This window comes from Camelus bactrianus, chromosome 10 (genome assembly GCF_048773025.1).
Source record: "Camelus bactrianus isolate YW-2024 breed Bactrian camel chromosome 10, ASM4877302v1, whole genome shotgun sequence".
NCBI lineage: Eukaryota > Metazoa > Chordata > Mammalia > Artiodactyla > Camelidae > Camelus > Camelus bactrianus.
The window spans coordinates 4134683-4158954 of NC_133548.1; the positions used below are offsets into that span (position 1 = coordinate 4134683).

Consider the following 24272-nt stretch of genomic DNA (forward strand, 5'->3'; position numbering starts at 1 on the left):
CCGACTCCGGGCTGGGACAGAGACGCTGCTGGTGTTTCACGATTGATCGTGATGTTAACATTCCTCTTAAGAGAGAAGTGTTTTGGGGGGAGGGTATAACTCAAGTGGTGGAGCACGTGCTTAGCGCACACAAGGTTCTGGGTTCAATCCCCAGCACCTCCTCTAAACATAAGTAAGTAAACCTAACTACCTCCCCAACAAAGAAAATAAATTATTTCAAGAGAGCTATTTTTTCACGTTAAAGAGACATCAGTACATTACCTATTTCTGTTTTATTCAGGGTTTTGTTGAGATTGGTTATGAATTTTATCCAAATGCCTTTGGAAATAGAGCTAACGAAGTTATCCATTTTTTTCCTCTTTGGAGCTATTAATATGGGAAATTATATTAACTGACTGTCTAATGTTCCAGCGATGTCCTTGCATTTCTGAAACCCGCTCCCCTTGGTCACCATGTTTAGTCTCTCTCATGTGACGCTTCATGCAGTGGTTTTGGGTTTTTCTACCAGTATTCCTAAGCGGCGCTGGTGTGTGTTTTCTCTTTCTGCGCCAGCTTTGGCGGGTGTTGGTATTGGGGCTGTGTTTACTACGTGAGAAGCACTGGGAACTGCCCCTCTTTTATGCGCTAGGGCAGTTTAAGTCGCGTTGAAGCTCCTGGTCCACTCTGGGCACTTTTTAAAGGATGCTAGGCCTGGACAGCTTCTTGCTTCTCCTGGGGTGATCCATTTGTGCAGATTTTATGTCTCTTTTGAGGTCAGTTTTTATGAACTGTGTTCCCTATGCTTTCAAACCCTCAAAACCCTTCCCCTTCACCAGAACCTGTTTCCTGGGAGCTGACTTTCCTCATCTCTGTGGTCATTTCCCCACAGACGTTTTCCCTGTGTGTGTGTGTTCTTCTCCCTTTGTCTCGATTGGGTTGGTGAACACTGTCCCTCTTATTGCTGGGTTTTTTCCCCCTCAAAAAACCACTGGTCTGTGCACCTAAAAATGGTTAAGATGGAACATTTTATGTCATGTGTATTTAAGACAATTTAAAAAAAAAGAAGAAGAAAGAAATCCGGGGCTTGGATGCATCTGTTAATTCTATCACTGCTGACATGTTAATTTCCTCTCGTCTGTACGTCTGCTTCCGTTTTTTTAGCTTTGTTCTATTGCTCCTTCTTAAATGTATTGAGTCATATGCTTAATTCAAGTCTTAATCTTTCTTATTTATTAATAAAGGCGTTTAAGGCTATGACTTTTCCCTAGCAGACTGCTTTAGCTGTATCTCAGGTTCCGGTGTGCAGTATTGACATTACCGCCTAAGAACCTACTCCAGGAAGCTCCTTCCTGTACTCCTGTAACACACAGTGCACTCGCCTACCCTGACACCTTCACTACATCATGAAAGTCTGGCGCAGTGCTGTGCAATATACAAATAATGCAAGCTACATATGTAATTTAAAATTTTCCAGTAGCCACACTAGAACCTATTGAAAGAAACGGGTGAGATTAATTTTAAGATTTTATTTAACCAGAGGTATCCAAAATGTTCTCATTTCAATATATAGTCAATAGAAAGCCATTGTTGATTAGATTTTACACTATTTTCTGTGCCATGCCTTCAAAATCTGGTGTATGTTTTGTACTTACAGCATATCTCAATTTGCACTGGCCACGTTTTGACTGGCTAACAGCCTTGTGCCCCTAGAGGAGGTCTAATATCTGTTTCTAGTCTCTGCCCACTACTTGCCTCTCAGACCGCAAGCTACCTGAAGGGCAGGCACTGCTTTCAATATTGTATCCACCCTGCCTCCCACACTGTGAGGTTACGAGCTCTCAGTGACGCTCACTGGGTTAATGACTGCCACTGCCCTTCGGTTTACCCGTCTCCTGACCGTCACTGTTGCTCAGTTACCCCTCAGCTATTCGCTGCCTACCTCATGTGTGCTGCAGGCTGTTGCTGCCAGCTGTGAGGAAAGGAACATCTCCATGCTTCTTTAAGAAGGAACAGGTCTTTTTCTTCCTTAGACTTTCTTTTGGAACAAAATTTTAGGAGCCCCCAAGGAGCCCTGAGAAGCTCCAGCCCCTGATTCCAAGGTGGGGCTGCTAAGGACAGCTGGGCACAGCCGCTATTCCTGAACAGCAGACAAGGGCAGAGCTGGCACACAAAGGGGCCACAGAAGATACCCAAATATCCAGAATAGCGTCCTGTGTAAAGACTGCGATTACAAAGAACGGCCGAGGAACCATTTCTCAGGATCTAAGGATGCCATGTGACATAGTTTTAGTTCATAACTTGTAAAACTAAGGGTTTCTGGGAAACTTTGCTTCCCTGATGTAGATACCTCTCCCTTTCTTCCTGCCTGGAACTTGCTCAAGATGCCTGGAGTAGCTGCAGCCTTCTTGTAACCATAAAGACCAAAGCTACATGCTAAGGATGGCAGAGCAGATACATGGAAGGGTCTAGGTCCTTGATGATATCCTACAACCTGAGAATGTCAAATGCCAGACTTCTTGCTTTTGGGGGAAAAAAAAGAAAAAATTTCTCTTGTTTAACCATGGTGTGTCTACGTATCCATTATGTGACTGAATACACTTGCTGCCGTTATGGGCCAGGGCACCACCTCGCATCCCCTCGGCCACAGTGGCTGGAGCACCTGTGCTGCGCCAGGTACACGTCACGAGGCTGTGGGTGGCTGACACGTGGATGCAGAGGGCTTGTACTCTGAGGAGCAATTCTCATGAAATTCTGATGAAATTCAGTTGCAAGTGACAGAGGCCAACATAAACCAGCTTAAAGAAAAGAAAAAAAGAAACGCATTGGCCAGTGTAGCTGGAAAGGAGTTCAAATAATGTTGGCAGACCCCTGTCTTCTTCAGTGGTTCCAGATTGGCAGCTGCCTTAAGCCCCATCCCCTCTGCCATCAACCCCAACAGAAGAGCGTGTGCCCTCCCCAGTTCCAGCCCCAGGATTCCAGCCCACGAACCAAGTGGTAAACCACATGTGTGTGTGGAGGTGTCGTTCTGTCTGCCCACGTGAACACACGGGTCACATGCAGGCTACACGCAGGTCACACACAGTCAGCAACGGGCCAGAATCCAGCATATCACGTGAATGTCTGACTTTTCCCTCCATACGAGGGGCTGCTTTGCCCAGGATGGAGGGGTGTCTCAGGCCTTGGGACTTTCAGCTTTAAAACCAGCCAGTACTGGGCACACCAGAAAGCCTGGCCCCCTCCCTCCCTCAGAACACGATCGTGACAGTAAGTGTGATTCCTCTTCCTTAGAGAAATCAGCAAAATCATACGTGATCAGTTTAAAGAATTTGGATGGCATTTTCCCTGAAGAGAATGAGAACGCCGCTCCCTGACCCTGCGATCGGAGCCCTCAGCCACCTCGTGGCCAGCTGTCCTCGCACAGCCGAACCCGAGCTCTGCTCGGCCACAGGCGAACCCAACTGCCCGGAGGCCAGCCGCCCAGCAGGCCCAGACAAACCAGCCAGTGCACAGCAACCCACCCTATGCCGGCTCTCCAGGTGGGCATCAGTAAGAAGAGACCCTCATGCAAGTCCTCTGCAGATCACCCCCAGACACCTCACCATCAAATCTCTCTCTGGTTGTCAGGCCCCCCCCAGGTCATTGCTCCAGCTGACCGGCTGCCCAAACCCTGTGCTTCTCTTGAACATGGCAGGTCCTTCAGAAGCAAAACAGGTGAGTATTCTCTGCACGGGTGAGTTCAAAGGTTCCCATGGAAACAGCAGTGCCGCATCGCTGGCTCACACCTGTGGCCCCTTCTGCCAGGACGCTGCAAAGTGGGTGGCTCCCAGCTGAGGGGGCCCGAGTGCCTGCTCACCCAGCTCAGCAACTCCAGCTCCCTAACGGCCACCTAAGACTCCACGCTGACCCAAGTCCTTTCGAAATTCACGGGAACATCTTGAATCAGCCGATGATTCTCGGTCTAAGGGGCTTGGCCATTGGAGTTGCCAAAATTTCCCAGTGATTCAAATCTACCACAAGGTTGAGAGGCACCAAGCCACCACATGCTTCCTCTTAAGTCTGGTGGGCGGGAGGCAGGCACAGGGGCACTGGAATCGTGGGCTCCAGTCAAGTTACCCCAGCTGCCAGTCTGTCTTAGGCGTGTCTCAGCCACAAAGGAACAGAGGGCCCCGGGTCCCGTGACTTCTCCACTGAATTGTCCTCCACTGAATTGTCCTCCACATGTCTGGCAGTTTGCAGATTTCAGGGGGCAAAGGGTGGCCCACCTGACCCCTTACCTGACCCTCCTGCTGACCTCCTGAAGGAGGGGGCAGGGACTATCGCACCCGTTTAAGAGATGGGGAAAGAGATCAACCAGAGCTGGACTTGGACTCAAAGTCACAATCTGTCTTGAGACCCTCCCAGGGTCTGCTCTGGGGAAACCAAGGTGCTGTCTGTGCTTACTCCTGTAGCTGCAGGAGACCGAGTCGGGGGTGGCTTTTGATGGCAGGGCTGTCTTGTGGTCTCATCTGTCCTTGCCGCTCCCCCACCCAACCCCCCAGTTCACCCCCACCTCTTCCAGCAAAAGTATTTATAACGAATTGGAAGCAGAGAAAGTCTTAGCGCAAGACCCACCCCCAGGATCACTCACTTCGACAGGGGATCTCAAAACCTGGTGGACAGGAAGGCAGGGGTGGGCCCTCTCTCCCCCGACATGGGGCACGGAATGCGACCAGGACACCTCTGGGCAGTCCAGGTGGGGCAGGTCCATCTCCACCTTGTGGGTGTGATGTGGGGGGTGGTGTACATGCCTTGTGCCCACCTCCCCGCACCCACCCACAGCCCCAGGACAGGACAGCTCTGGGACAGCACCCTCCTGGAGGGATGGCCTTCTGGTACCCGGAGCTGGAGGACACTGGCCAACAGAGGCCCTAGTCCTCCTTGGGTTTGCGGGGCTGCCGCCGGGCCAGTTTATAATCAATGTATGTCACGAGGCAGGACCACAGAATGAAGCGTGCCAGCAGAATGATGACCAGCAGGACCATGAGCGGGTCGGGGGCCATGCTCCCCCCGAACCAGGAGGCCATGCCAAGGCTGAACACCCCCAGAGCAGCAGCCACACGGTGCTGTCAGTCGGAAGCCTGGCCAAGCCCAGGACTCCCAACCCCTCTCTGCCAAGTGCTGGCCGTGTGGCCAGAAGCCTGGGCTGGGAGCTCAGTCCAGCCGGGGGTCTCCGAGGCCCGCAGCCTCTCTAAGGGACCAATCCTGTTCCCTCCACGCCCCAACCCAGGGGCCTCCCTGGCAGGAGAGGACAGATCGGGGCCGCCGAGCAGCCTCCTTGAAGAAGAGGCCCCGCGCCATTCATCCCCAGCGAGCGGCTCTCGGGGCCGACAAGGGCCGCATTGTCAGGGGCCCGGGCGGGAGGCTCCCCCCGCCGCCAGCGCTGACGTAATCTCCAAACGTCCCCGGCGGCAGCTGCTGGGCGAAGCTGGCCACCTTCTCCCGGCGCTTTCAGCCGCCCACGCCGGCTCTTCCGGCCCCGCCAGACAATCGGGCCCTTTCTCTCCCCAATTAGCTGTCACTTCTGGAGGCCGGCGCTGTCCAGCGGCCGGGGTCCCTGCAGCAGCAGCAGGCCCGGCGGGAGGGGCCGGGAGCCCAGCGGGAGGGCAGGCGGGAGCTGTGCAAAAGAAAGGGGTGGAGAGGGGATAGAAGGTGAGATCAGCCCGCTCGGAGCCCAGAGGCGACCCCAGGCACAGCTTGATGAGCACAGGGGCCGCCAGCATCTCAAAGGCCCACACCTCCCGGCAGTGTGGGGTTCCGCGCAGGCTGCCACGAGGCAGCCCAGGAGGAGAACCTGCTTAATACCCAGCAAGGGCTGGGGCCCAGGACCACCCCCAGCTCACCCCTCCCCTGCCACCGGCCCACCAAGAGCCCTGGACGACACCCACGCCAGGCGGGACGGGTCAGTCCTGCAGTGGTCTGCTCACATCCCTCACGGCCTCAAGCCGGGTCCCATCACAGACTCTCTGAGCGACTGGTGACCAAGCAATCGGCTCATCCCCTTGGGACACGATCCATATTGGAAAGGGAGGCAAGTGACAACGTCTGCTTTGAAGGATGATGGTCACACAGGACCAGCTCAGTGCCCGGGCATGGAGCGGCGACTGCCTTCCTCTCCCCAAAGAGGATGCCCTCAGAGATGTCCCCACAGCACTTCTGAAATAACAGTGTCCGCCTGCCTTTCTCTGCCTGCCATGTACACACATACACACACAAGAACACATGTGTACACACACACAGCACAGACACATGCATGTGTGTGTATGCCACGCTCCAGGGCACACACCCCTCCACAGACTCCATCCATCCCCAAGTTCATCTCTGATCTTTCATAGTCAAGTTTTCCGTAGATGAGGAGACAGCCTGGGCCCCTCTTCCAACCCCGAAGCCCTGGTCCCAGGACACAAAGGGGTGCGAGCCGGAGGGTGGGCAGCCCAGCCCCTGCATGCCGGGTGCTGGGTCCAGCCGCGTTCTCACCGGGGAACAGTCCACCCCAGGTCCTGAGCCAGGGAGGAAGCTGCGGGGCCTCCAGGGCTGTGGGCCACGTGGAGCCAGGTCCTGAATTTCTCCTTTACCTACAAAATGAGAATGTGCTCCCGCCCAGCCTTTCTGGAAGGTTCTGTCTAAGGAGTGAATGCGAAGGCTTTGACAGGGAGCCCAGCCCAAGGTGGGCAGCGTGGAGGGAGGACGGCGCTCGCTCATGGTCTCATAGTGATGACCCCGTGAGCATGTGGACACTGCTGCAGGCCAAACCCACAGTGAGACCCCACCTGCCTCCCTCTTCAAGCCCCTCATCCCTGGACCTCAGACATCACCCTGACCGGCCAAGGCTGTCTCTAAAGCACGCCGTGCCTCTGAGGGCAAACACTCCTTTCCGCCTCTGTCGGCAGAGAGAGCGGCCAGCCGGTGGCCCTGGCCAGGCATCTGGCGCTTTTGTGGAATAGACTCTCGGGTAACGTTCAGCCCTGGGCTTATTTGCCCTGCGTGGAGATTTGACGCTCCCGTCAATCACACATGGTAATTCTGATCGTGGGAGACCAACGTGGCATCAGTAATCAGAGCATCCCCCAGAATGTGCCGACTTGATAATGGCTTCCGGGATGTTGCAGAAAGTCCCCAGGACCGTACCCAAGACCCCTCTCCCCAAGAACGCCCCTGCGCGTGGCGTGAAGGCCCAGAGGAGAGCAGCCAAGCTCAGGGAAGGGAAGCAGCCAGCTCCGCGGCGTCTCACTTACCTGCGAGGCCAGCGTCTCCGGGGGGCGTCCTGGGGCCGCCCGGGGCAGGGGCGCTTGCTGCGGCAGGGCCCGTCCTCAGCCTCCTACCCTGCAGCCCACGACCCAGCAGCAGGGACAAGGTGGCCTTGGATAAAAGTCTCTGTTTGTGAGCACACTATCAGACACACAAAGTCAACATCGCCCCGGTCACGTGGCGTCCAGGGTCATGGAGGCCTCCCCCTTCCTACTCAGATGGCCAAGGTCAGTGCACCCTTCAGGAGAGGAAGCGAATTGCCCCCTTCCTGGGACAGTGTCCGGCTGTCCCAGGGACGCCTTCTCCTGGAAGGGCCCACCTGATGCAGTTGCAGGGACCTCGGACGGCTAAGGTGGCTGTCGCCCACGTGAGGAGGGTCATAGGTGGTAATGAACGTGCACGCCCACAGTCTCCCGTGGAGTGGGTGCCAAGAGCGCCCCTGTCAGTGGGGAGGAAATGCTCATCGCCCCACAATTAGCAGTGGCGGCGGGGGTGGGGCGCCAGGGCCCCCCCCCCCGAGCCCCGGGGCCCTTTCGCCTGTCTCTGCGCACCTTGCCTCCGGCTCCCACAGTCCTTTGCTCCTGATATGACTTTTCTCCAAGGCTGTCCTTGGCTGCAGGAGCCGCCCCTGTGCAGAGAATCCGAGTCCCCAGGGGTTTCCGTCTGCCCCAGGCTGTCCTTCAGCAAGGACCGATCATGGGGTGAGGGGATGAAAGCTCAATCCCCTGCCGGGGGTCGGGACAAACTCAAAGGTCGCACGGCACCCAGAATGCTCCTTCAAAAGCACAGTGACCCAGGACTGTGCCTAGAGTCACACTTGTTCTCGGTTTCTCCCCTCCTTCCTCCTGCCCTCCCCTCCAACTCCCCCTCCTCCAGGGTGCGCTCTAAATCACCTTCCCAGGGAACGCAGCCCATGGCAATCCGAGCACCCCGTCGGTGGGGGCTGCAGTTTACCAGGATTCGCAGAGCCCAGCATACAGAGGCTCCCGCCCTGGGTCGATGAGGTCGGACTAGGGGACCTGGGTTATTTTCAGCACTGTAAAGGGCCAGGGAGTCTCCCCGCACCCCATGCCCAAGCACTGAGGCAGCAACCAGCATCACCTCCTAACAAAACGTCCAGCAGGTGACCCCTTTCCACAGGTGAGGTCCCTGGGGGAGGGCCGAGGAGGACAGCCGTGTCCCCACCCAGGACCTGCTCTTGCTGGGGTCACGGCCCTGGAACAAGCCCCAGGCCCCATTCAAGTTGCTGCCCTAAACAAGCTGTGTGTCCATCGAGGTGTCAATGGCGGTGCTCTGGGCCGCACCTTCCTCATCCGTGAAAGGGGACCACAGCCCCTCCCACGTGTTCTGCAGGCAGGGCCAGGATCAGAGCGCTTTGCAGGAGGTAAAAGTCCTGCCCGAATGTCACCAAGACCCAGTGGACTTCCCTGACTCGAAGGCAGGGCCCGGTGAGCAAGCTGAATTCTCACGTCCAGGTACCGGCCAGCCTCTCACCCTGGCGTTTGGCTGGTTACTTTCGTTTCCTACGTTCATCACAGCACTCGTGCCCTCTGAAATCTTGTCTGTGTTGCCAGCACGCAAACGCGCACCACACCAAACAAGGCTGAGCACAGGTCCCACACCTGGAAGGCATCCAGCAGGACCACGTTCAGGGGTCGACGTCAAGAAGCCCGGTGAAAGGAGCCCGTGTTTCCATGAGACCGAATTCTGCCCACGCTGTAAAACCGCCATCTGTAACTGTGCTGAGAGTGAGAGTCTCAGACAGGCTGGAGGCTTCTTGAAAATCACTGTCAATTTTTTTTCTTTTGGCAAAAGCAAGACACACTTGCTGTTGGAAGAAAGGAAGAAAGAAAGAAAGAGCAAACACGTATAAATGAGTGAGTGTCAACTCATGTCTCCACCAAAATGGACCGCAAGATGCTGGAGGCCCAAGGCTTGATGGAGACCCCGGAGTTAGCACCCTAAGAAGGTCTGGGGCGATTTACCTCTTCCCTTGAGAATTTTGCATCTCAAAACCCTGCTGGCGGCGTGGAGGGGGCGGAGGGGGGAGGTAGTGCTGAAATTAACAGAAGCAGCATTTCAAACCGGGTCTCCACTGAAACGCTCCCTCCTCACAGACGGGTGAAAATTAATCTTCTTTCTTCCTGCGACACAAAAGCAGATTAAAATCCCAAACAGTGGGACGAGTGGGGGAAAGTGGAACGTTTCCTCATTGAGGGAGACCCCTGCGCTGGCCGGGTTTTCTCCCTAACAAGGGACGGCGGCCCCAGCCGTTTGCAACGTCCTCCTGCGAGCATAAAGCCGGCCGGGAGAACGCACTTGAGAAAACTCACGCCCCTGCCCTTCCAGCAGTTGAAAGCTGGTATGTAACTTTGCTCGGGGTGATCAAACAGCTAGTCAAGGACGCTGTCAGGAACAGAATGAAATTCCAAATAAATTAGCCATGTCCGAGAAGCCAATACAACACCGGATTAAGGCTCACAAAGAAAACACAATTTATTCAGTCTACCTTGTCAGAATTCTTAATATCCTTGCTTCGTTTTTCTCACCTCGGACTGAGAATCCCCGGACGGGAAGGGACAAAGTGAACCTCTCTTGGAACGTGAGTTGCAAATACATGCCTGGCCCCATAGAGGCTCACGTCGAGGTGAGCCTTAAGTGTTTATAAAATTGTGTTTCTACCAACATTTCAGCAGAGACCAGCCATGTCACCCAGGGGAGGCAAGCTGTCAGCAAGCCCCCAGAAGCACATGTGGCTTGCTCACATCTGAATGCGGGAGTTCATACATTAGAATACGGGACAAGGGGGCCAAAGAGAGGAATATTAACCACTGGGACTTAACTCTTTGGGGTTTGGGGAGAATTAGCATCCTGCCTGCCAGCCTGTTCCATGGAGGGTGTGCTGGTTGGGAAGGGGGTGGGGGCGTCGCTCCCCAGACATCAGTTCGCCTTTTAAGGCGACAAGTAGGTGAGAGGTAACCACAGACCTTTGCAGACACTGAGGACTGCCTGCTACTACTCATTAACACATTCAGCAGCCCCCAAAACAATACCTTTTTTTATCAATGAACCCAGACAGCTTTCACACACCGACAAACGCTCTTTGAAAGAGTTAACAGGCAGAGAGGCTGGTGCCTGCGCGGAGGAGGCACCTTTGAAGGGGCGGGTGCGGGGTAGGGGGATGTATCTGGGTTGCCGAAAGACCTCACCGAGAGCCGGGGGCCCTTTCTTTTTCATGGAGAGGCCAGTGGAGAGACAGAGGGAGGCGGAATTTGCTTTGCAGCACTAAGGCATTTGCAAGAGATAAAACCAGCAGGAATTTTGAGAGCCACTGGGAGGAAGTGATCCGGTCTCCTCTGAGACAGACGGCAAGATGCCTTGAGAAACACACAAAATGAAGATTTTCCCAGAAATAAAAAAAGGAAGGGGGGGTGGGGGAAGATGACCTAATGGTTTTAAATTTTTTTTAAGGTAAAAGATATGCACTGAGTAGAAGGGAGAAAAATCTCAGCGGTTTCCCAAGCATGACCTGGCCTAGATTCTCTCTCTCGATTTCTAAATAAAAATCGGAGGGAAATGATGTGGGACAAGGAAGAGAAGACACTTGTGAGGCCCACTGTGCGCACACAAAGTGACTTTTTGACGTGTGTGTGTCCCTCAGGGCAGGCTGGAGGGCAGCAGGCGTGGGACGCAGTAACACTCATGGGCTCTTGAAGTTGCACTGAGCCACAGAAAGTGCCTCATTGCCACAGGGAGGGTCCCCTGTCACCTCAGAAGTACCACACTCTCACAGCCACCCGAGGGGCTCGTGTCCATGTGCCTCCTGGAGTCTCCATTGTCTCCAGTAGGTGACAGTGTTCAGATACCTGGGACGGGAGACCACACAGGCTAGCCCAGGAGTGTTGCCGGCCATAGGATAGCTCATGGAAGATGGACGGGAACCCTGTCAGGAAGGACAGCTTCTGGGTCTCAGCTCCACCGGAGACCACACAGCTCCAAGGGGAGGCACCTCTGTGCCAGTTTCTTCCACCTTCTCTTTTCCCCTGTTCTTTGGCATCCTCTGCTCTGTTCAGGTCAGCCCTGTGATGCCTGGGGAACAGAGTGCAAGGTAAAATGCAGGGTGCCAACTAAAAATTACCACTTGCCATCTGCCTCTGTGAGGATGAAGCCACAACCCCTGCAGTCACTGACCTCAACACAGCCTGAGAGGAGTGCAGGGCGGAGATCAGGAGTGAGGTGCTCTGTGCTCTGGGAAAACCTGGCAGAACAGGCCTTCAGGAAGTTGGACATTTTTCAGAAGATTTTAGGAGCCCAAATTCTTGCATCTTCTCATGTCTAGAAAAGCACTAAAATCATTAACGGAAATATCTACTCCTCAAGACCTTCTGCCAAAATGCACGCGTGATTGCACGTACCCCCATCACTAAAATCACACATACACTGACCTTCCCCCGTCTCTTCAGAGCAGCTCCTCAGTGTTATCTGAAAGGCTGTCTCCTGGGCCACAGTCCTCATTTTGCCCCAAATAAAACTTAACTCACAATTCTCACATTGTGCATTTTTCTCAGTCAGTAAGAGCCACAGATCTACAGGGAGAAGACACAGTAAAGACTGAATCTGGAGGGAAAGTAGCTGAGAAATGTTCTGAGCTGATGACAGACACCAATCCGCAGATTCAAGCATCTCAAGGACACCAGCGTAGCTCAGGTGAATTAGAGCGTACCTGGATTTTGTTTTAATCAGGCCAGTGAAGATGGCATACACACAGGCTACTGCCTCGAAAGGAGCGTTTATTATTACTAGTTCCCAGAAAGGAGGGGAGAAGGACCCATCACACCACGCAGGGCCACGCAAGGAAGCACCAGGATTGGTCAGGCGGCAGAAAGATTGAGGAGAGCCTTCATTACTACAGTAACGGGGAGTTAAGTGGGTGCGCCTGCTGGGTAGGAAGGGAGAGACAGGTGCAGGGCTTTGTGGAGGGTTTGTAATGTGACTTTCACACACCAATGAAAACACAGGCATGGGATGAATGGAAACAACTTTGGCTATGAGTCCGACTCATGATTTCAAGAACCCAAATCAACCATTACAGAGCATCGGGAGTGATGATTACAGGAGAGAAAATCCTAGAATCAGCTGGGGGGAGGGGGGCAGCGTGGGGTTGAAGAGCCAGCGAGACCCGCAGTTGACTTCTCGGCAACAGGGGGGAAGCAGAATGTGGGGGTACCAACACTTCAAGGTGCTGGAGTAAAACGACCACCTAAAATTGTACAGTCAGCCAAAACTGTTTAAACAAAGGCTTATGCTAGACTTTTTTCTGAGGAATGTATCTGTGAAGGCACATGCTTGGTTAAAGGGAACACGTATCTTTAACTTCATGAGAAAAATGCCTCACTGGTTTCCAGAGTGGTAGCACCAGGTTCACCTCCAGCAGCAGCTTGTTCATGTTTGCCGACCTGCCAGATGAGAAATGGTGTCTTGCTGTAGTTTTAATGTGCGCCTTTGTTTTTATTTTTCATACCGGGTTCCCACTCCTGTGAAGCTGCAACTGAGTCTTTGGCCTCCTGGGCTGTTTCTCTTTCTTACTGATTTTTAGGCATTCTTCAGTGCATTAGCCACGTCTTCTATTTTCTGTATTCTGATGCTTTGACACCTACTGCCTTGCTGATCCTGGAGGGACTGCCACTCCCAGGCTTAGCCGGTTCCCATGGAGGGCAAGCGACCCACCTGTGGGCTCACTTCTCAAATACAAACCAACCATGCAGAGCCTAAAGCCTGACCACCTTCTTTACTGGGATCTCACACTCAGGGCCACTCCCCCTGCCCTAATCACCCCAGAGCAGGTACCAGGTAACTAGGAACAGCCCCTGTGCCCCAGAGCCCGCTGGAGGCATTCCACCTCACCTGTCCTCAGCCTGATTCCCCTGACTCGCCTGTTCCTTCCCATGGAGCCCACAGTAAAGGTCCTTGCCCATGCCCCCTTTCCCGGCCAACATTGGTGCTTCCCCGTGCGGCCCCGTGCGGTCCCATGCGGTCATGGGCTGCCTTCTCTTGGGCTCTGTGAGTGACAAACCATCTTTCCAACGGCAGCTGCCTCCCAGTCTGTCGGCCTCGCCATACTCAAATCATAATAAAACCTGTATTAAAACATTCCTTCTCTAGGGAGGGCATAGCTCAGTGTTAGAGCGCATGTTTAGCATGTACGAGGTCCTGGGTTCAAACCCCAGTACCTCCATTAAAATAAGTAAATAAGTAGATAAACCTAATTACAGCCCCCCAAAATAAAGAACCAAAAACCAAAATAATAATAATCAATGTTTTTTAAAAAACATTCCTCCTCTTCCTACTGATTCTTTGTCTATGCAGTATCGCCTCTAAGTTTGCAGTTTATCTTTTCACGCTTTTTATGTTGTTTCCATGGCCGTGAATTCTAAATGGAATGTGGTCAAATTTATCAACTGTACTAAAGGCCCTAATAGGGACAGTGAGGCAGGAAAAATAAGTTACATGCATAAAGATTGGAAAGGAAGACACAACACAGTCAGTATTCCCCGATGACCAAGGTGGAGGGAGGATCATGAGAAAAGCCACCCATGGCTCTTAAAGCTTCTCCCGGGAAGTGGCATGTGATGGGGCAGATGCAAATGTGATGGAATAATCACTCCCACAATTCAGGAAGTTACGCCATATAAGACTGTTGCAGCAGAGAGGAGTGATGCCCCCGCTGGCTTTGAAGAGGTTAGCTGCCAGGGTGGGAGGAGGAAGAGGGGGCACGTGACTAGGATCCCAGGGCAGCTTCTAGGAGCTGAGAAAGACAGTGGCTCCCAGCTGACAGCCAGCAAACAGGGAAAAGAGGAAAAATGCGGCCCTACAAATGCAGAGAACTGAATTCTGTCAACAACCACATGAGCTTGGAAGCCAATTCCTCCCCAGAGCCTCCAGATGAGACCACATCCCTGCTCTCTTGTGAGAATCTGGACAGAGAACCCACCCAAATCCACCTGGACTTCCACATGAAAGAACTGTGAGTTTACAAGCAGACACTGCTCGAAGCCACTATGTTTGTGGTGGCTTGTTACCCAGCATAGGTACCTGATACACACCTTGGTGGGGACTTGGCATCCTACCCCGTGCCTGAAATATTTTGACCCCTAAATACTAGGTGGAGAACACCAATGACCACCACAGACCCCTACCTCACATCTCACACGAAAATCAGCTGCAGATGGATTAACGAGTCCATGTGAAAGGCAAAACTATAAAACTTTCAGAGAACAATACACAGTAACATTTTCATAGCCTCAGGGCAGCGCCATCTTAACAAGACACACAAAAATACAAACCATGGAAAAAAAAAAGGTTGATCAATTTATTTTTAGACAAGCAAAAATTTAGACGTTTGCCACTAACAGAGAGCCAGTAAAGACAATCCCACAGGATATAGCTCAGGCCAGAGGGAAATAATTGCTGAAGGAAGATTCAAAATGTAAGGAAAAAAACCACAAGCAAAGGGCACGCGGGCCATTTTGGGTAAATCTAAACAAACATTGAGTGCGTAAAACAAGAAACACCACGTCTAACTCGGCGAAGTTAAATTAGAAATAAAATATAGGACATAATCACATGTAAATCAGAAGCGAGGTGACGGATTCTAAGGCTTTGCTTCAGTTGGAAGGAGTCTAAACTATTGATTAATTTAGACGCTTTAAAGTTTGCTGCTCTTGATCCGAAACTAACACAACTTTGTAAATCAACCGTACCTCAATTTAAAGACCAACATAAATTATTAATCTTACGCTTTTTCTCATTTGCAATACATAAACATATGTTTTATACAAAGATATTTGCTACAAAATAAGTATCATAAATGCAGTTTGCCATATGTATTAATCTTAATAGTTGCAAGCTGTTAGTCTTATATATTAGGCAGTAATTTCCAATAAATAATTGTTTATTATCTTGAGGTTTGCTTGTTTTGGATTTTAGCAATGTGCAATAAAAAAATACAATTTTGAAGGAAAAAAAAAAGTTTGCTACACCTGGTAAAAGTCTCTAGGGTCACCACTAAGAGAATAGAAATTAAATACATGAGTTCTGAAGTAGTGGAGGAGAAGAGAACAAAACAAGAAGAAAAATAAACAATCCAGGAGAAGCTACAAAAAGAAGGTTTAGCCACGGGGCAGCTCAAAAGGAAAGGCAGCGAGAAGTCCCACTGCCCCGAGATTATGGGGAATGAAACAGCGTCTGCTCTTGAGAACCTGACCTTGACCTTGAGAAAAGACACCACCGAACTCTTCACAGCTTTCACAGCCGTCTCCTGCACCACCTTCAGGTTTCAACTTTAATTCCTCCTCCTTCTGAGAAGCCTCCACTGACCTCCCCACCCAAGGTCCATCTCCAAGCTGCCTCGTCTTTGCTGCTGAGGTCCTGTTCGGTAAGAACAGCCCAGTCTCATTATCCACGGATTCCATATTTGCAAGTTCACCTACTCGCTAAAATTCCTCGTGTCCCCAGAATCAACGCTCAACAAAGTAAGTACTTGGGCCGACACGTGCAGACGTGGGCAGAGCAATGAAGCATCCGAATTGCCAGCCCCACGTGGTCCCCGCTGAGGTTCAGCAAAGCGACCGTCCGCCAGCTGGATCTTGGACCCTGTAAACAGATGTCCTTTTTGTCTACTCAGTGCCCCATTTTTGCATCTTTGTGCTTTTTGGTGGCGATTTCACTGTTTATGATGGTCCCCAGTCACAGTCAAGTTGCGGAGCACAAGGAGACTGAGAGGTGCCCTGGGGAAAAAATACGAGTCAGGTAAGTATTTGGGCAGAGTCACAGCCCTGTCTGGCCATGGATTCCAAGCTAATGACTCAATAGTGCATCTATTAAAGCCGGTGTCTTTAAACAGAAACACCCATCAAACAAAGTTGTGTATTGACCAGTAGACGCGAATGCTGGGACTGGAGGCTGGTGGGAACCCAGCGTGTATCTCCCCTGGGAGCCATGGTTCAGTCTTCACTCACTCAGTGTTTGCAGTGACTTTACACAACAGAACTACCGCTCAGTGACACCTGCTAAAATAATGAGTGAAAAGCCTCCTGATTCCACATTCATACCCTCAAGGTTCCAGAATCTTGGCCACAGGAACTCAGGTCCTTTCAGGCAGGGAGCATTGGAAAGTGTGCTGGGCTTGAGAATCAGTCACCCCCTTATTGGATATGTCACCGCAAGTGACTTCCTCTCTCTGGGCCTCGGTGGCCCGGACAAGAGTAAGAGTGGTTTTAGCTTTTATTGAGAATCTGCTATATGCCGAATGCTGTACGTGTCGATCAAGGGGAGTCTGAAACTCCCTTCAGAGGCTTAATTTTCTCCACTAGCAAGGGTTGGTCCAAATGCCTCTGACAGCAACATCCTGAGGGGGTACACTAATCCTCATGGCCCAAGGTGGCTGCTTCACCTCCAGCCTTTAACTCAAACTCCAAGAAGAAGAAAAATGCCCAGGAGGAGGCAGCGATGCCTGTACTAGGAAAGCAAAACTGACCAGGAAATCCCTAGCTGACTTATGCTTACATCCCTCTGGCAAGAATGATATCACGAGGCACTGGACTCCAAGGCAGTCAGGAGGCCAGGAATCCTGGCTGGGCACATTTCCATCGGATCGACCTCTGGGGTTTTCTTAGGGAGAAGGGAGATCAGAGAGTGGTTCGGCAACTGGCAGCACCACCACACCGTGATCGGCACTTTGCAAATGGTTGTGAATTGATTCCTGTGAGGCATGTATTTTAACAAATTACAGCACAAAAAAGCCAGTCCGAACCCACACTGGGATCTCCACCCTTTCTCCAAACCACCAACTCCTGCTCTACCAACTTCTCCAAAGGAAGGATTTGATGTTACTTGTAAGTCTTCTTTTAAATCATCCTACAGAGCGGCTGCCCTGACCCATCAGACCTTGGCGGAGCCTGTCGACCCCAGAGCAGCCGCTTCCCCTGCATTAAATCGCTGCCCTGAAGAAGCTCCCCTCCTCGTCCAGTCCGTGGGCTTGGACACCACTAGTCACCAGCCTGTGAGACCTCAGGGGCAGGTTGCAGGTTGTCCCCTTCCTGTGACAGAGTCGTGTGGCTGCAGCAATGCTGTGGGAAGGCCGCTCACACAAACACAGATATGAACAAATGCTTTGTGAGCCAGGTGGCCGCTGTAGTTTGGGAATCTGGCCATCACTGGGGAGGACGCTGGCCAGGAGCAGTTTTGCTTCCTCACCCGCCCCCTCCCCCACCCCCGCAAGCCCCCACCTCATTTCCGACCTTTCTCACCGGGTAACCTGAACTCACCGGTCAGTGAGGCTAAGCCTGGATGAGGTGTCTCGTGTTTCCGAGTAAATCGGAGCATTTACCCGCTGGTCTGTGGCTGGGGGTGAGGGACAATGGGGGCTCCCCAGCCAAGCCACGTTGCATAAGGCCGAAAGGATGGTTTTCCTCTATCAGGAAATGAGCCCCTTCGGTCATAATGGAAAGTCTATGAGGCCCAGGATGCTTCCGGGTCCTAAAATCTCTGTTTTTGTCGGGGGTGGGAGGGGTGGCCTCTGAGATTTGTTTCAGGAGCAGGAGGGGAGCTGGGAGGAGAAGCAAAGGAAACCAGGGATTAAGATAACCCTGGCCAGCGCAGCCCGTCTCCCCCGTGAACCTGCCTGTTGAGCAAACTCCTGGGTTCAGACACGGTCCTGGGGGGACTGCTCCCGCACATGCATCCGCCCCAAAACTACCAGGGCTCGTGGCCCACCTGGGCGCTGGGCTTGAGGAAGAGTGGTCAGGAGGACACGGGGCTGGCGGGATCTGGGTGGCACTGAGCCCCCAAAGCCAGCAGGAAGAGCTGGAGGCGCTAAGAGCAGGTGGGGAGAGGGTAGGGCAGAGCAGTGGCCCCCAGGCCCCAGGACCCTCTTCAGAGGACGTGCTGGCTGAGGGCTGACCAAGGCTTAGACCCGCAGGTCCCAGCGGAGGGATGGCGGGACCACCATCTGTTCTTCCTGCTCCCTTGGCACCTCTCCGTGCCACACTGAGAACCGCCAGCTGAGCTTGGCATCCGACGGGCTTGTCCAGAGAGGCCATGCCATGCACCCACACTCAGGGGGGTACTGTTACTGTCACTGAGTTTCAAATGATCGCCAGGCATTTCCGAATCCTCTTCCTTCATACGACCCTTGCCACCTGGGCACCTGGTGGAGGGCCTTCTTCCTATGATCTCTTTGCATACCATTGCCACATTCATCTCCCCAAAACACCCTGCATGAGAACCACCACACACACACACACACACACACACACACACACACACTCTCTCTCTCTCTCTCTCTCTCTCTCTCTCTCTCAACCCTTCAAGAACAACCCTGAGTCCTATCCATTTGATAAGGTCCTTTGCAAAGCACCTTGCCCTGCATTATCACTCTGCATCTTCCTGACAACCATGCATGGCATTGCTACCCCCATTTTGCAGATGAGAAAACTGAGGCTAAGAGAGATTAAGTAACTCCCCAGACACCCCACAGCTTGTAAGTGGCACCACCTCCCTAATCAGTAAAGCCGGGGGGAGAGAACACCTCTTGCCCACTCTGTCTCCCTCAGGCCCACAGGGTCAAGGCCGGCCTTCGAGGTACCCCCACCGCCTGGACTTGCTATACTGCATCCCTTTTTATGCCCTTGGACAATCACACACCAAAACCAGGCTGCTCTCCCTCCTCCGCAGACACAGCTCCTGTGCTCACGCAGCAACCCCTGCCCCCAAGATGCTTGCGCTGCCTTGGAGCCAGTTTCCAAGACAGACCCCAGTCGTCCTCAGCTGCTGGTGCCCACACCCGGCAGCGCCCTCCCACTCCAGGTAGCACAGTGACCCAGCAGGATACTGCAGGCGTGACGGCGTGTGATTTCTGGGGTCGGGTCATAAAAGACACTGTGCTCCCTCTGGGAACGCCCACCGTGGGGGCAGGCGGCCACCACGTTGTGAGGACTCTCAAGCTGCCTTGGGGTGAGGGCCACGTGGTAAAGAACAAGGCCTCCCAGCGACAGCCAGCACCAACTGCCAAACGTGTGAGGAGCTGCCTTGGAAGCAAGTCCTCCAGCCCAGTTGGACTTCAGACGATGCAGCCCCTGCCAACATCTTGCCTGCAGCCCCATGAGGGAATCCATGAGCTAGAACCCCCTGCCTAAGCCGCTCCCAAATTCCCAACCCACAGAAACTGTGAGATAATGAAGGTCATTGTTGTTTTAAGTCATTAAGTTTTAGGGAAGTCGGCCGTGCAGTAAGAGGGAACAGATCCGCCTCTCTGCTTTTCTGAGTCCCTCCCACTGGGGTCAAGTCAGTTCTGGTTCTCACGCCAGGAAGCCTGCCCTGGCGTTCTGGCCACGGAGCCCACCATCCCCTGTGCTCCACCTTGACCTCCACTTTGATGTTTATCCATGCAAGGGCCTCCACAGCCAGACAGGAGCCCGGAAGATGAGACCCTGCTTGCTCCCTGATGCCCCTGGGCCTGGGCCATGCGTACAGGTGGGGACACAGTGTTCACAAGCAAAGCACGAGAGCCGAGTAGAATCGTGATTCATTGGCAGGAGGCGACTAACCTTTTGGGTAACTCCAAGTCTCGCTTGGTCAGGCACCTGTTTGATGGAGACGGGTCCACAGCACAGACGGCTCAGCCTCCCCGTCATGCAAACAACCGCCCAGTCACACAGCTGGGACACGTCTGAGCCAGGACTCCATCCTCTGTCCAGCCCCACTGTCCTTCCAGCTCGGGTCCCCCGTCTCCCCGGGCTCCCTGCTTCTCCAGCCCCGACGCCCCACACACCATCACTCCGCGCATCCAAAGCTGGTCTCTCGCGCACGGCCAGCACGCTCTGGATTCCACATCCGACCTCAGAGGTCACCGTGCCCCCAGAGCCAGGAAAGGATATAATATTGCATGGCCACCTGTTGCAGACAAGGGTCACCCACCCTGGAACCCAAGCTACCAGGAAGGCTCAGGGAGGAGGAAGCAGGGCAGAGTCGGGACAGTGAGACCAGCTCAGAGTCTCTCCCTCTGCTCCTCACATGGCAGTGTTTCCTGGATACGCGGTGGGCGCTGCTGAGCCCTGAAACCTGGCAGGCGAGGCCGCAGTCCCGCTGGGAGAGGCTTTAAGTCAGTCAAGTCCAGTCCTCCCGTTGCCTCCCAGGCAACCTTGAGACAGTCATTAGACTCTCTTGGGCCTCAGTTTCCTCCTCTGTGAAGTGGGGGGATCCAAAGGGGTGGTTCTCAGCCAGGGGCGCCTTGCCCACCAAGGGACATTTGGTGATATCTGGAGACATTTGTGGTTGTCACACTGAGTTGGGGGTTGTAACTGGTGTCCAGAGGATGGAGACCAGGAACACTGTTCCATATCCTACAGGTACAGGATGCCCCTCCCGTCTGCCCCCACAAAGAGTAATTCGCCAAAATGTCAACAGTGCCCCAGTGGAGAAACTCTAATTTTTTTTTTTAAATAATAGAGTGATACCTTTATTTTGTTGTTGTTGTTTCTTTTGTGGGGAGGGGGTAATTAGGTTTTGTGGGTTTTTTAAAATTTTTTAGTGGAGGGACTGAACCAGGACCTCGTGCATGCTAAGCATGTGCTCTACCTCTGAGCTACACCCCTCTCCACACACCCTAATTTCAAGGATTCGGTGAGACCTCCCGTGGAGCCTGGCACGGGGCAGCCCACACGTGAGTGGGTCCCTACTCTTCCCCTTCCCGGGGCTCCTGCTGTGACCACGGGTCCCACACCCTCCCAGGTCCCCAGTAGTTGGCCTGTCTGATGTGTCCACAGCCTCTCGCCCGTCACCCAGGTGCCAGGGGAGGGGGCACATCACTGCTGGACACACCACCAGTTATAGAGCAGGAGGCAGGCACCCTGAACCTCCTCTCACCCCTGCTGGCCCGGGGCTCCCAGGGCTCTCAGGGCTCCGGCCTCTCCTCAGCCAGGTCACACCAAGGTCCCACTCAGCAGGCCTTGACTGGACTGCCCTCCTCTGTCGCTGCCACTCGGGCCTCCCTGGCCTTCCCAGCTGACCGGCAGAGTCTGCCCTGGGGAGCTGGGTGGCCCAAAGCAAGTGCCCTCTCTTCCAGGACCAGGTCCAGGAATTACAACCCTAACCTTGGCACCAACCGATCACCAATCATGTCTGGGGGGCGGCGGGGAGGGAAGGATCAAGGACCCAGGTGAGGAGCACCTCAGCGCAAATCCAGAAACCGCAGCTCTGCTCCTCTGTGTGATCTCAGCCCTGGAAAAACCAAAGCAGTGATCAGCGCGCCTCTTCTGCGGATAGATCACTGTGCCCTCCAGACACAGGGGTCCCAAGCACGACTCCTGCCTGTTGTTGACCTGAGGCCAAGGGTCTGCTCCGACCCTGTCTCCCTGCCCCCAGGCCAGCCCTGCTGGAGGGCCCTTGTCTCCGCCAAGAGCCAGCCATGGACAGACGCACCAGGCTCCCCAAGGCCCTGCCCCAGCGACCCCCCATCTTTATCGGCAACAAAAGCTCTCAGTTGCAGAGACACGTGTCAGGGGCCCGGGACAGCCAGCCCCGCTCAGCTGAGGGTCCTTTCCGGGGAGCAGAGGGGTTGGCCGAGCCCACCTGGGTTCCAAGGCGTTTCTGCGAGCAGTAGATTCCTGGGTCCAGGCCCGGCCCCCGCGGCCTCTCATCCTGCCCTATCCAGATCCCAGCCCAAGAACCTGCACGGCCCAGGAAGCACACCGCTCAGGGCTTGAATGAGCTTAGACCCTCAGCCTGATTTTCATGGTCCCTGGGGTTTTGCTGTAATTGGTGCTGGTCCCTGGGCAGATAACTCCAAGTCCATCCGTTCACGCTACAAATACTTACTGAGTGCCTACTGTGTACCAAACACCGTGAATGGGGATGCTGTGGTTCCCAAATCCATCAGGCGCCTGGCCAGTCTACCCACCACTCGGAGGATCTTTGTAGGGAGCTGATACCATGTTTAAAAGACGCACGGACAGGCTGGTTCCCACAGGCAGGTTTCCCTGCGAAATTCTCCTGAGTATACAAGACCACGCTTTTCAGGAAGAAACACAAAATGTGAGAACTCCTTGGGCAGAAGGAGCTTCCATTACAGAGGAGTCAGCCCCCCCACCCTGAAAAAAGTGTGTTCCAAACTCTCCTGGACAAATCATCCCCAGGTTCACGCGTGGATGAGTTCACGGCAGCCGGATGTGGAGAGGGTGGACATGGAGAGCCGCCAGGTCCTGGTTCAGTTCCCAGCTCTGCCACTCACTAGCCTAGACAAACAGCTGACTCTCCTTTAACTCAGTTTCTCCACCTGAGAAATGGGGCAGTAGCCCGCTATGGGTGAAGGGAGATCGGGGAGTATGATCACCATGTCTACATCTGGGCCAGGTGGCTGAACTGAGCTTGCAGCACTGTTGAGAAGATGCCCCGAGGCTGCACAGGGAGGAGGGCGGAGATACTCTGGGGCCCACGGAGGCTGCAGCTGCCCCACGCTGCAAAGGAAAGCAGAGTTGCCTCCTCTAGCAATGACAACTTCTGAGCAGTGGACAGAAGTCTGGCTTTGGATCCCCTGGAGGAGGCCACACACCCGTTAGGAGGAAAAATAGGCTGGAAAGTGGGTTGGCACCAGCACTGCCAGCCCCAGGGCAGCCCAAGGACTTCACATCCCAAGATGAAGGCGGCAGAGGAGCCTCAGCCGACAGCCCTCCAGGGGCACAAAAGCAATGACTACAGGAAAGACCAGGTCAGCCACTGAGTGGCCACGTGAGGTGGGCACAGGCTGGTGCCACAGACAAAGCTCAACTCAGGGAAAAGTCAATTCAAGATGTAGGTACCATGGATCTCCATGTAAAGCCCACCGCCGCAAAGCATCTAGAGGGCAGGAAGCCCTGGCGACGGCGGGTTAGGCTGAGAGTGCTTAGAACTCAAAAAGCACAAACTTGTTTTAAGAAAAATTATCCATTGGACCTCATCAAAATTAAAACTTCTGCTCCTCAAAAGACACTTAATAACATGGAAAGACAGCCACGGTCTGGGAGAAAGTATTTGGAAAGCACATAGCTGTTAAAGGCCTTCTCTCCAGAATCAGAAAGAATTCTTACGGCTCAGCGAGGAGACAAAACAGTGCAACTGTTTTTTAATGAGCAAAATTTGAACAGATGCTTCACCAGAAAGGAAAATGGGCAGCAGATAAGCAAGCGGATGGCAAACAAAAAGATGTTCGGCATCGTTAGCCAGCACTATACACTTGTCACAATGGCTAAAATTTTAAGCAGACAACACCAAGTGGTGACAAAGATACAGAGCAACCAGAACACTCAGGCAATGCTGATGGGAACACAGAATGGTGCTGCCATGTTGGAAAGTTTGGGAGTTTCTTATAAAAGTCAATATACACTCAACACACAACCCAGCAATCCCACTTCTGGTATGAATCCAAGAGAAAATAAAGCAGGGGTACACGAAGACCTGGATCCAGATGTTCATAGCAGCTTTATTCATTTATTTAGCCACAGATGGAAACAACTGGGAGGTCCATTACCTGGTGGATGGAAAGGCAAATTATAGTCTATTCATACAACTCAGTGTTCATGCTCTATTTGTGTAATTTTCAGCAATAAGAAAGACTCGCTGGAGACACACACACACGATGCATTACGCTAAGTCACAGGAGGAGATGCGAGAGGCTGTGTGATTCCACTTACACGACATTTTGGAAAAGGCAAAACCACAGCACCAGAAGCCAGAGGCTGGGGGCGGGGCAGTGTTAGCTGCAAAGGGCCAGGAGGAAGGACTTTTGGGGGTGATGGAACAGTTTTATGCCTTGATGGTGGTGGTGTTGGCACAACCTGGATACCTTTATCGAAAGGCATTAAACTGTTGAAACGGTTCAGACTTGCTGCGTGGTGACTGTAGCTCAGTAACTGCGGTAACTTCCCCTCCCAAGGTCATCGTCCTCTCACAGAAATCGACAGAGTGGGAAGAGAGCG

At 53.3% G+C, this 24272-nt stretch overlaps 1 protein-coding gene across 1 annotated transcript; it reads right to left on the reverse strand.

Annotated features, from left to right (window-relative positions):
- Window positions 1–1490: 1490 nt before the first annotated feature.
- Window positions 1491–10868, reverse strand: SMIM38 (small integral membrane protein 38). Its single transcript, XM_074371561.1, has 3 exons — window positions 7251–10868; window positions 4607–5632; window positions 1491–2774 (listed from the first exon to the last, which is right to left on the reverse strand). The coding sequence occupies exon 2, from the start codon at window positions 5040–5042 to the stop codon at window positions 4887–4889; it is 156 nt and encodes a 51-aa protein (XP_074227662.1). The 5' UTR covers window positions 5043–5632; window positions 7251–10868; the 3' UTR covers window positions 1491–2774; window positions 4607–4886.
- Between the last annotated feature and the right edge of the window lie 13404 nt (window positions 10869–24272).